This window comes from Eumetopias jubatus, unplaced genomic scaffold (assembly GCF_037043125.1).
Source record: "Eumetopias jubatus isolate StellerSeaLion01/CBP00866 unplaced genomic scaffold, mEumJub1_p1.0 scaffold_10, whole genome shotgun sequence".
In the NCBI taxonomy this organism is placed as follows: Eukaryota; Metazoa; Chordata; class Mammalia; order Carnivora; family Otariidae; genus Eumetopias; species Eumetopias jubatus.
The window spans coordinates 98,677,580-98,690,080 of NW_028274816.1; the positions used below are offsets into that span (position 1 = coordinate 98,677,580).

A 12,501-nucleotide genomic window follows, 5' to 3' on the forward strand; every position below is an offset into this window, starting at 1 on the left:
ACCCCACTCCCCCGAGGCTAAGGAGGCTATAGCTCCGGAGGGGATAGGGCTGGTCCCGCAGGAGAATATTTAAATCTTTGGGAAATTTTAATCTATTCCGTGAGATTAAAAAAAAAAATTCAGTGACTTAAGTGCAAAAGGGGCGAACAGTGGCCCGGGTCTGCATGTCACCTGCGCCACCGTTTAGGTGCCGCTGTGACCTCGAGCCCACTACCTAACCTCTTTGGGCCTCAGATTCATCATCAGTAAAAAGGAAAGTGGGGATAATGCTAATATCTGCCTTAAAGGATTGCTCTGAGGACGAATTTAGATAATGCCCTGAAAGCGAGGAGCAAAGCAACCGTTTAAAGAGAGAAAAAGATAGTTTACCACCATCGTAATCTGGTTTGCGAACAGAGCACAAGGAAGGGTGCAAAGGAAGACTCAAAGTGTCCACAGGGGTGTCTGTGTCAGGAGGTGTCCTCTGGCCTGTCCGCCTGGGTCAGCCCACGTGCGGAGGGCTACCAGGCCCCACCGATGTGGCCTTTGGCTCCTCCAAGATGGGAGAACACACAGAAAGCCAGATGTTGGTCTTATAAGAGCTAGTTTTCTGACTGTTGCTTTATTTCTTTCTCCCGAAAATTTGAGAGTGTTCCCTGTGGATTAAGCTCTTTCTATCTATGGACTGGAATTGCAGGTTCCTCAGTTTAAAGGCATATGGCTGCAAGAGTTAGCAAGTGCTGCCTCAGGGCCGAGAGGCTTGGCTGGCCTCTGGGGGTCAGGGATCCGGACATCCCGAATACCTCTTGTGACCTTGATTACCAAGAGGGAATCGTGAGCTGCACTCAAGGGCTGCTATTCAGAAATCCTACTAAAGTCTTTTGTATAAAACATGTGTGTGCGTGCGTGTGTGTGCGCGTGCACGGGCGCACATGCATGTTCCCGCGGGCATGTGCACCCATATGTCTTTTCCCTCACTTTGGAATGCTCGGTGTGGACCATTTTTTTCTGTACCCATAACCACCACACGTCACCCTTTGCCTCTGAAACGTCCCTAAATGCTCGGGGCTGCTCTTGGTCTGTTGCTGGCTTGGGGTCTGGGGAGGTTCAGGGAGGGGGACTCCCAGCAGCAAGCTGAGCACGTGTGAAGTGGGCTCCAACAAACAAGCGGGGAAGTGAGCAGACGTTCTGGGGTCAGCCCTCCCTCTGTCCCCCCTTCCAGGGGCTGTCTTGCTAGTGAGGGCACCTGACCCCAGAAATTGCATCCCTGACTCAGAGGGAGGGAAGCAGAGGGTCTGACTTAGTCCTTGATATTGGTGGAACCAGCGCCCAGCCCCAGGGCTAGTGGCCGTGAGAAGGGATGTGAGTATCTGGGGCTCCGTGGGCCCGAGGCTGAGCTAGACTCTGGCTCTGCCACCCCCTTGCTCACCCCGGTGCCTGGTGCAGAACCCGGTCCACAGCGGATTCACAAGAGACCCTGGGTGAGTGAATGAACTTGGGCAGGCCTGTTTAACTGAACTTTAGTTGCCTCTCCTACAAACGCGCCCACGGGAGAATATCTGCGCTTACTCACTAAGCCGTTGTGGAGAGTAAACAGGACCACGTAGAGTCCAGTCTGGGGTCACACAGGCAGGGGTGAATCCTAGCTCGGCACGTTCTTAGCTATGTGATGTCAGGCAAGTTCTTTGAGCCTTAGTTTCTTCATCAGCAAAATGGGAGTAATAATGAAACCCTCCTCACAGGAGTGGAGCTCAGTGCTTGACACACTATCTAAGACCTTATTAACATGATCCATTATTTTTGTCCTGCTTAGGAAAGTGCTTTGGAAACGACAAAATACGTTGCATATATGAATGACTTTTTCTGTCCAAGGATCTCAATTCAGAGAACCAAATATATTTGGCTAGGGAAAACATTCATGCAATAAACCAAAATAACAATGATCATAATAATGGTAGGTAGTCACGTTATTATCTATTACATGTCAGGCTACTTTACACACATCATTTCCTGGGAGCTCTGGGGTCGGTTGCTTCCCGTTTTATAGATGAGGAAACCCAGGCACAGAGAGGTTGAGTTACTTCCCCAGAGTCACAGAGCTAGGAAGCATGGCAACTAAGATTTCAAAGACCAGGGTCCCAGGTCATCTTTTGTGAACCTGGAACCTTCGGAGATTTGGCCCCAGCATCCTGGGCAGGCCTTGTAAGAGGAGCTCTCCCTGCCTGAGAGTAGGGGTGGGGAAAAGACTTTGGAGAAGCAGGTCCCTCCTCCATCCTCCAAGCTCCAGGCTCAGGATTCTGATCCAGCCTCACCTTTCCCCAGCAGCCCAGACCTCATATGCTCTTACGTAACTCTGTGTTTCCCGCTCCCCTCCCCCCACGCTTTATATAAGACAGCTCAGCAAACACTGGAGGACCCCACTTGAACTCGCTGTTGTTCTCCTTGACGCTGGAGCCTGTCTTTGAGTGTGCGTGCATGCGTGAACATACACTCATGCACATGTGCCCGTGTGTGTGTATTTGTACATGCGAGTGTACTAGTCATGGGATGGAGGGCACCAATACACATGTGAGGACACAGACATGTCTTCATTGGCCTTTTTTTTTTCTTGCAGTGAGAACAAGGCTTCCCCACTAAGGCTTTCCTTTTTCAACAAATTCAGGCAACTTAACTCTTGAATGCCCTGCTCTTGCCCTGGTCACAGGGAGCAGCAGATCCATGTTAGTAGAGGAAAGTTCTCACAGTGCTGATTCTCACTTGGTCAGCCAGGAAAGTGTCTAAGCCTCTATTCCTCCTGGAACTCCCACTTACCAGTCACTTGGGGTTTTAAGGGAACCCCTGCGGCTGTCTGAGCTGAGTCCTGCAGGCATTGGGTCAGCCAGGCTCCAGACACCTGTGCCAAACAAGGCCAGATACACAGGCTACCCACATCATTCAAGGCTGCTCTCCCCAGATGGCGCTGGACTACCTGCCTGTCCAAGCTATCAACAGAATGTTCTCCACATTGTAGGTTTTGCCCCATGGACACTTCACAAGTAGTCTCTGGCCCCTTTACTGGCCTCACCTGTCAAACTGGACGAATTCTCCCAGGTCTGAGATTGGGGTGGGGAGGTGGGTGGGCAGGTGACACGTCCCAATGATGAGGATTCTGACTACCCAGGAGGGCTCAGGAGCCAGGAAGATTCTGGGTTCTTCCTAGTCCGAGACCATCTATGCTTTTGTTGAGATACTGTCCCCTCTCCCGGTGTGCAACTCGGTGCTGAAGACAGGGGACTGTGTTCCCTTCACTTCTCTTCCCAAAGCCAAGAAAGGCTTCAGCCATCTTCCTTCTCATTCACCTTCACTTCCACGGGTGGCAAAAGAGAGGCTAGGGAGAAATCCATTAGAGCCCTCTCCCCCACCCCCAATCTTCCAAGCACCAAGGTGCCTGCCTGGAGTTAGGACAATGGGGTCTATACATAAGCTACAAAGCCCAGCGTTCCTTCCTCCTATCTGCCCACCCACCCCAGCCCACCCCAGACCAGACAGCAGAGCCACCCACTCCCTCTTGGCCAGTGAGTGCCCATGTTCTTAGGCATTAACACTGCTTTGAGTTAATTGTGCATCTGCAAGAGGTGGCAGGGTTCTGGGCAGCAGGGGGCAACTGGTAATGGGAGGTTCCAAATTCCCTCCACAGGGCAGCATTTGGAAGCCTTTTCTGCATTTTGAACATCCTGGGTCCTTTGCACCACAAAGCCTTCACCTGAACTTGCTTTCCCCACTCCCCAGACAGCAAGGGCATATTTTCAGCGCCCCACTACTACTTGTTCACACTCGACAAGGGTGGGGTCCAAACCAGCCCTTAGAGGAGGCTTTTGGCCCTGTAATGTAACTAGATCTAGCCACCCCCCATTAAATTGTATTTATTCACAGTCCTGAGGTATTAATTTTGCTGTTCGCCCCTCTTGCACTTAAGTCACTGAATTTATTTTTTTTTAATCTCACGGAATAGATTAAAATTTCCCAAAGATTTAAATATTCTCCCTGCGGGACCAGCCCTATCCCCTCCGGAGCTATAGCCTCCTTAGCCTCGGGGGAGTGGGGTCTCAGAAGCCCCGGACCTGCCCCCTGGGCTCCGCAGTCAGGCGGCCAGGCGGCCCAGGGGGTACACACCGCCCTCCCGCCCCTGCCCCAGGCAACAACACATCCCAACACACGTGCACACACACCCCGCCGAGGTGCGGGTGGGAAGCCGCTGGAAGCCAGACGGCTGCAGTTTTATCACAAGGTTTCTTTTCAAAAGCTAAATCAGGCCAACAAGCTCAGCGACTCGGATTCTCCAACGACTTCCCCCACCCCGCCCCACCTACAGAGACCCCAAACTCCCACGCACGTGACCTCGGCCCCGGGCGGCCTCGCACGACCTCTCCCACCCAGCCACGCCGAGGCGCACACAGGGCCAGCCGGGTGTGGAAGTCCCTCCCCGCGCCGCTGCCTCGAGACCCGCGGTGTCCCGGTCCTGGCGGGGGGAGGGGGCCCGAGGTCCGTGGCTGTCCCTCGCGCGGCCTGCCCGGCGGCGGCAGAGCCCGCGCGGGGCACGAGGGTCCTGGTCTCCCTTCTCGTCTGCTTGAGGGCCGGGCTGGCGGTGCGCGGGCCGGGGCGGCCTCAGTACAGCCCCAGGATGGCGGCGCCCATGTCCTTGGAAGGCCGGCGCTCCTGCACCAGAAAGTTGATCATGCTCTCCGACTTGATGAGCAGGTTGCAGCCCAGGAAGAACACGCCGAAGACCACGGTGAGCGACAGCACGCAGAGCACAGCGATCTGCGCCACGCGCGACACCCACAGGCTGCGCAAGTCGGGCGCCAGCCCCGCGGGGACCCCGTCGCTGGCGGCCAGCGGCGCGCCCCCCTCCCCCGCCCCCCCCCCCTGGCAGCAGCCCAGCCACGTGCCCAACCCGTGGCTGCGGTTCCCCAGGGCTGCCCCGCCGCTGCCGCCCAAGGCGCCCGCCGCCTCCAGGCCGCTGTGGTTCAGGAAGGTCGCATTCATCGCCGCTCGGCGCCCGGGGTCTCGGCGCGGGCCGGGGCGCACGGGGAGGCGGGCGGGCGCCCGCGCTCCCGGAGACGCTGGGCTCTGGCTGCGCGCGGGGAGAGGGGAAGGCGGGAGGCCGCCCGCGCGCCGGCACCCCTCGCGCCCCCTGCCCCTGGGCGCCGGGCGGGAAGCGGCGGCCCGGAGTGAGGAGCAACAGGCGGCGCGCGAGCTGGAGCCGGGGAGCCGATCGCTCCTCTCGCTCTCCGGCTGCGCTGCGCGAGCGCCCCGCCGCCCCTCCCCTAGCAACGGCCCCGCCCCCTCGGCCCCCCCCCCGGCCCCCTCGCCGCACCCCTCCCCCAGGCCCCGCTGCTCCCCCCTCCCTGCCCCCGAGTGCGGGCGCTGGAAGGGGTCGGAGAGGCGGGCAGCCCCGCCCGCGGGCCGGCGGCGGTCGAGCCCCGGGGGGCAGCGGCAGACTGTTTCGGGGTGGAAGATCTCCCCAAGGCGCCCATTCCGGGATTCGGTCCTCGTAGCCGTTAAGTTCTTCCTGAAGTCGGCCCTAAATCTCTTCTCCGCTCTTCCCCTCCTAGTAAATCTTCCTAGACATCAGGAGTAGCCGTGACCCGCGCGCGGCATTGGCTTCCCTCGCCTCTCTCTTCGCGCCGCCGCGGCGGTGGCGGGGGGGTGCGGAGCGCTCCCGCAAGCCTCTCCCCGCCCCTCCCCGCCCCTCCCCGCCCCTCCCCGCCCCTCCCCGCTGTCCCTGGGCTGCAGGCTGTGGCGGCGGGGCGTCCCTCCCACCTTGCCCCTACCCCGCCTCACTCGATTTTTTTTTAAATTTTAATTTAAGAAGAAGTTTATTTCGGTTTCCCCCCCTTCATTCCTTTTTACAAAAAACGCATCATTGTAAACTAGAGAGTATGGATTAGCAAAATTAAAAAAATCTAAGACCTCGTAATCCCACCACCCAGAGTCGTCGACCGTTACCAGCTTGGTATAAAATCTTCTGGGCTTTTTTCTTTGTGTGTCTCAATACATACGTATATTCAAATAAGGATTCACTGTTCATACCCACTGTTTTGTCCCTATTGTTTTGCAACCTTTTGTCATTTGTGTATTTTTAAGTAGTGATAAATATTCTTCTACAACAGTGGTTCTGAATATCCTGGAGGACTTGTTAAGACCCAGATGGCTGGGCCCAGACCAGAGTTTCTGAAGCAGTAGGTTGGGGATGGAGACCCCAGGATGTGCATTTCTAACAAATTCCCAGGGGAAGCTCTTGGTGCTACTCCTCCGGGTTGTGCTTTGAGAACCACTGATCTGTAATAGCAGTTTAAGTGAAGGGATGGTGTTTCAAGGTAGAAACTACACAATCTATTTTACGAAGGTGTTTATTTTGGGGTATTTTAGTTGTTCCCCCTTTTTTGTGTGGAAAGCAATATTACGGTCAAGACCCTGTAACAAAGTCTGTGCAGACTTTTCCATAGTCTAATTGTTTCCTTTATATTTTGAAAAATGGACCTGCAGAATCAGAAGGTTACATCCTATCAAATTGTTCTGCAGAAATATACCAGTGTAGGGGACACCTGCGTGGCTCAGTCGGTTGAGCATGAAACTCTTGATTTTGGCTCAGGTCATGATCTCAGGGGTCCTGGGATCCAGCGCTGCCTTGGGCTCCCCTCTCGAGGTGGGGGAGTCGGCTTAAGGATTTCTCTCCCTCTCCCTCTGCCCTTCCCACCCCCCCACCTCATGCACCTGTGTGTTCTCTCTCCTAAAATATATATAAATAAATCTTCTAAAAATGAATTGGAAATATACCAGTTTACACTCCAGCCCTGTGGGGAAGGGGGGCATTGCCCCCGATCCTGGTTATTGTCATTATTTTAGAAATCTGCCTGACTTTATGGGATGTGGGATGGTTTCTCACCCTGATGTAATTTGCATTGTTTGAGCTGTGGAGAAGAAGGGAAAGCGTTTAGCAGTCTTTTCCATAGTCCAGGCAGAAGATGCTGCAGGAGGCTTGGATGCTGCTCTTGGTGGCAGAGGGAAAGACCGGGGGATGGAAAGGCTTGGCGAGTGGGAGTGAGGGGACTCACGACGCCCCAGGGTGAAGCATCTCAAAGCCACGGCCCCACCATTAGAACTAATTCACGTGTGTGCGCCTCCTGGGAAGCTCTTACGTTTTTCATTTTAGAGACAAGGAAACTGACACACACACAGACACAGGAGAGATTGGGGGAAGAAGACCTGGCTCACCCTCCTGGGTCCTGGAAGAACCGCCTGGCACAAGGGTCTCCCGGCCCTGACCACCCCTGAGAGCCGGGATAGAACAGAGAGACAACAGGTTTCTGGCCAGATATGTTGCCCTCTGCTTTTGACCAGTGGATTTCTTTAGAGAAATGCTTGGCTCTGTCCTTTGCCCAAGGTTCTCCCGAGACCAGCCCCTGAGCTTGGATATGCCCTGGACATGGAGTCTGTGCTCTTGACTCGATGCCGTGGGCGCGGAGGTCAAGCTGCCTGCTGTGCAGAAAGCAGGGGTGGGAGGAGGAATGCTAGGGACCAGAGAGGCCTGCCTACACCAGCAAGAGGCTGTGAGGGGACTGATGGCTGGCCTTTCCTTTATTAAACACCTACTGTATGCTCGGGGCGTTAAATATATTAGTACCTCACTGAATTCTTTTTTTTTAAAGATTTTATTTATTTATTTGACAGAGAGATAGAGAGAGCGCACAAATAGGCAGAGTGGCAGGCCGAGGGAGAGGGAGAAGCAGGCTCTCCGCTGAGCAGGGAGCTGGACGTGGGGCTCGATCCCAGGACCCCAGGATCATGACCCGAGCCGAAGGCAGCTGCTTAACTGACTGAGCCACCCAGGCGCCCCTGTACCCCCCTGAATTCTTACACCAGCCCTTGGGTTCCACTGGATTGTCTTCTTGAGATGAAGAAACTCAGAGTGGTTAATTGGCTTACTGAAGATCACACAGCTAGTTAAGTATCAGAACCAGAATTTGAGCCCAGATCTGTCTTGTTCCAAAGCTATGTTCTTAAGTATTCCTACCCTCCCCCTTCCATCATCCCTGAGCTGGTTTCTGTAGCTACCTGGGGGAAGAGGAAGATGTTGTCTTTGACCTGGGGCCGGGAAAGCAGAGAGAGAACATGGGCTTGTGGAAATAAACAAAGACCACCCAAATGAGAAGACGCAAAGGCTGCGTTCCGAGCCCACTACCCCAAGGGGTCAGCTACCAATCACTTGAGTTCAGCAGAGAATTGAAGGCCTGCAGAAGAAAAGGAAAGCTTTAGAGTGGGACAAAGGGAAGGCTTCAGGTTCTGATCAGAGGCTCTCTCGGCATGGGGAAGCTTTAGGTGTGCTAACTAGAAGGGGGGTACCCTATGTGACTGGTTAGGGGAGCCTATTGGACTTTTCCCAGTTTGTCCTACATTGGACGTGGGGGCAAAATTAGGGAGGCTGTCAGCTTAGCGGTCCAGTCTGGGCTGTGTTTGGGCCAAGTGCTACAGGGGTGGCCTCGTGGCTGCTCCGAGAGGGGTTCGCCTCCTTAGCTGTTGCTGCAGGGAGCGGGTCAGAATTCTATTTTTACAGGTGGCGCAGCCATTGTCTGTGGGTATATTGAGTCTGTCAGACTGCTCGCCAGAGCTCTGGAAGAGGGGCCTTCCTGGCTCGGACCTGGACCGAGGCTCCTTATCTCATGCTCCTTCCTTCTGCTTCTCCTTTCTGCCCTTTCTGGAGCCACCGGTCCCAGTACGTCTGGTGGCTATTTGATGTGCATTAACTCTTAATTCTTTATTTTTTTAAGATCTTATTTATTTATTTGACAGAGAGAGCACAGCGAGAGAGGGAACACAAGCAGGGGGAGTGGGGGAGGGAGAAGCCGACTCCCCGCTGAGCAGGGAGCCCGATGCAGGACTTGATCCCAGGACCCTGAGATCATGACCTGAGCCAAAGGCAGCCGTTGACCCAACTGAGCTACCCAGGCGCCCCATCTCTTAATTCTTATGACAGCCCCGAAAGGGAAGCATCTTAGTTATTACTGCTGCATCACAGCTTATCCCCAATTGTAGCAAACATTTACGACTTCACACAGCTTTCGGGGGGCCCGGAAGCTGGACGCAGCTTAGCTGGGAACTTCCAGTCAGTGTCTCATGAGGTTGCAGCCAGGGTGGTGGCTGGCGCCACGGTCGCCTGAGAGCTTGCCTGGGGGTAGAGGATTGGCTTCTGAGAAAGCTCCCTGACATGGCACTTGTCTCGAGACCTCAGTTCCTGTCCATGTAGACCTTTCCACGGGGCTGACATACAGCTGGCTTGCCTCAGAGCCACTCTTGAAAAATGCGCCGGATGGATGGTGAGCAACTGGTGGGAGGGAGAGGGGCAGAAGAGTGAGGCTGCAGTGTAAAATGTGTTGGCTCTCTTTGTTATTTAAGTTTCACAGCCACCTTAGGGAGAGAAACCATTAGCCCCATTTGACGGATGAGAAAATGGAGGCTCAGGAAGGAGAGAGATTCTGCCGGAGGACACAGAGCTGGTTGGTGACTGACACAGCCAGAATGCAACCCTTTGCTACCTTAAAACCTGACCCCGGCTTTTTCCAACACTTGGTGTGTGGACGGGTCTGGGGGGGCTTCATTGCTAGGGAAAGACCCCCCCCCCCAGTCCCCAGAGCTTGTGGGAGGCCTCGGGAGCCTAAGAAGTTGTCTGTCACCTGGGCTGCCTTCTCTGCTCCAGAGACAAGGAAGCCAGGGCCTCTGGGCCCAGGTGCCACCCACACAGAACTTTTTACCCTCCACCTAGGTGACAAGTCGGCATCTTCCAGCTCTGGAAAGGCCATCTGGGCAGTCTGGCTGTTCCAGGAAGAGCCTCTACCCTGAGGCCACCGTTTATGCCCTGCTGTCCCCTGCAGCTGTTTCTAGAGGAACCTTTGGCTTTCTGGCATGTCATGGCTGCCCAGGGTCAGTCAGGTGCCTCCCTCGCCTGGATTTAGGGGTTAATAAAACCTCCTTAATTAGTATCACTTACTAGATGGACCTTTCTGAACTAAAACGTTTAAATCTGCAGATATTTTAAAATTTTCACATTTCAAACAATGTTAAAACGTGTCCTGTGCATAAGCCATTTTTTTTTTAAGGATTTTATTTATTTATTTGAGAGAGAGAGTATGAGCGGGTGGGGGGAGGGGAGGAGAGGGAGAAACAGACTCCCCACTGAGCAGGGAGCCTGACATGAGGCTCGATCCCAGGGCCCCCGAGGTTATGGCCTGAGCCGAAGGCAGACAGATGCTCAACCTACTGAGCCACCCAGGTGTCCCCTGCATGAGCCATTTTAATGATGAGATAAGAATGATTTTATTTTGCATCTTCAAACTACACACACATACACACACACACACACAGATGAAAAATGTAAATGGATGGCCATTGTATAACATACTTCAGGGGGAAGTCTAAGAACCTTTGCACATAATTCATTTTCTGAAGTGGTCTCAAACAACCCCCTAGGATCCTGATTACACTATTCATTTGTTTGGCAAACTCTCCCTGGAGCGGGCAAAGGTTGCCTTCTGCCAGGTTCCTATCCAAATGATCTCATGTTTCACACTGGCAGAGGGGAAGTTAATAATGATTTACTGCATCGCTCACAGAATTAAAATAAACACAGTTGCCCGGTTCAGCGTTTGTCCCGCACACCAAGTGGAGGGCAGTGGAGGGCCCCCAGGCAGCTCAGGCCATGGGAGCTTTACCCACAGCAGCGGGAGAGACACCTCAGAGGTGTCTGCGCAGGAGTAGAAAGGGCCAGTTCCTGTGTACGCACCTCGGAACAGGTAACCGAGACAGGTATCACAGGGATCGTGGAGCTTCACGGCCCGCCTCTCGCCACCCGCCACCTCACCTCCCACCACCGGTCTGATTTGTGTTTTAGAGAGTACCTGGATTTTGGAGATCTAGGATCTGTTTCTGCCTCTGCCCCTAATTGGCTACTGTGACCGTGAGCAAGTCAGCCATCCTCCCTAGGCCTTGACTGGCTCATCTATAAATCAAGGGACCTGGATCAGATAATCTTCAATAAATCTACATTTACAAAAACAGGTGGTGGGCCAGATGGGCCATAGTCTACCTTTGCTTTACATTTCCTGTGGGGTTCAGAGAGCCTGGGGCCCAAGATCTGTGCCTGGTCTGCACCTAAAGCCCTGCCTGGGCCTCCATGATCCCATCCATAAAATAAGGAGCACGTTAATACCTGCATTCTACAAACTGCTCAACAGAGGTGACACTGACCTAAAGAGGTCTGATCAATACAGCACTTCTCGGGGACTTTAATACATTGGTGTGCATTGTCAATTTCCTGGGGGGGGGGGGATGCAGGATGCTTGGTTTAACTAACACAAAGTAATATTTTTTGCACCATGTACCACTCAGCACAGCTTGGGAAATGCCCCGTGAGCTCCCTGAACTCTCATTTCCTTCCCTGTAAAACAGGGGTGACCATAGCGCCTGCCCCCTGAACTGTCATGAAGGCTGAATGGGGTAATGCCTGGAAACGGGCCTGGCACAGAGTAGATGTTCAGTAAATGCTGGCAGCTATTATTTATAATAAGGTTCTTCCTTTCCAGCTCTGACATTCTGGGTTTCCAACTGTAGCATGTAATTAAACTCCAAAGCATCTGGCTACCCAAGTTGAAAGAACAAGCCCAGAGGAAGGAAAAAGGAAGAGAAAGATCCTTCTGGCTTGTCCATTTGTGCACCAGCCTCACTGCCCAGTTGTCACAACAGGGGAACATAGCGAGATGCCAACCCCTAACGACAAGGCTTGGGGGGGATTCTGGGGTTCTCTGCTTAGCTCAGATGCTGTGGAGCGTATTTCAGAGGCAGACTGGGGGGAGGTGGGATCAGTGCTGCTTTAGAGTCAAACAGGAGAACCCAACAGCATCCCCCGCATGGATCAGCTTCTCTTTCCCACTGTCTCGGGCACAGTGATCCCGACCACTTTCCGGTATGTGTGACATGCTGGGGGAGCACTGAAAGGGAGAGCTGAGTCAGAAAAGGTAAATAGGAGAATTCAGGCCAGGAAAGGCAATCCGCAGAGAAAGAGCATCTGCTATGTCTCAGAAGCCCACAGGAGCGCCGGGCTGTGCTGGCGGGGACCCAGGGGTGGGGTGGTAGTATAGAGGGCCGTCAGGAGAGAAGGCTAAAGAGGGGGCGGGCACCAGGACCCCAGAGACTTTATCAGCCATACACGTCAATTACACTCCCCTGTATCACACACACACACTCACACTCACCGTCTTCTGTAGTTTTCAAAATTTGACCGTGAACATGTATACCTTTTATACGAAGCACGTTCATGTATACGAAGGAAAATAATGCTTTTGAAAAAGAAAAGAAAATGATCACCTCACAACCATGTGGAGGCCAGTTTGGAGGACTGCAACTGACCAGGTAAACGGTAATGATGAGTCACTCCACTCACAGACATCTCCCCAAAAGGATGGAAATCGGATACAAGTACCTGTGTGC

The 12,501-nt window shown here is 53.7% G+C and overlaps 1 protein-coding gene across 1 annotated transcript; it reads right to left on the reverse strand.

The window, feature by feature from the left end:
- Positions 1-4,623: 4,623 nt before the first annotated feature.
- LOC148163378 (reprimo-like protein) lies at positions 4,624-5,004 on the reverse strand. The gene has a single exon (XM_088027273.1). The coding sequence runs from the start codon at positions 5,002-5,004 to the stop codon at positions 4,624-4,626; it is 381 nt and encodes a 126-aa protein (XP_087883399.1).
- Between the last annotated feature and the right edge of the window lie 7,497 nt (positions 5,005-12,501).

Coding starts and splice junctions, on each gene's coding strand:
- LOC148163378 (XM_088027273.1), bottom strand. CDS start 5,004: ATGAATGCGACCTTCCTGAACCACAGCGGCCTGGAGGCGGCGGGCGCC.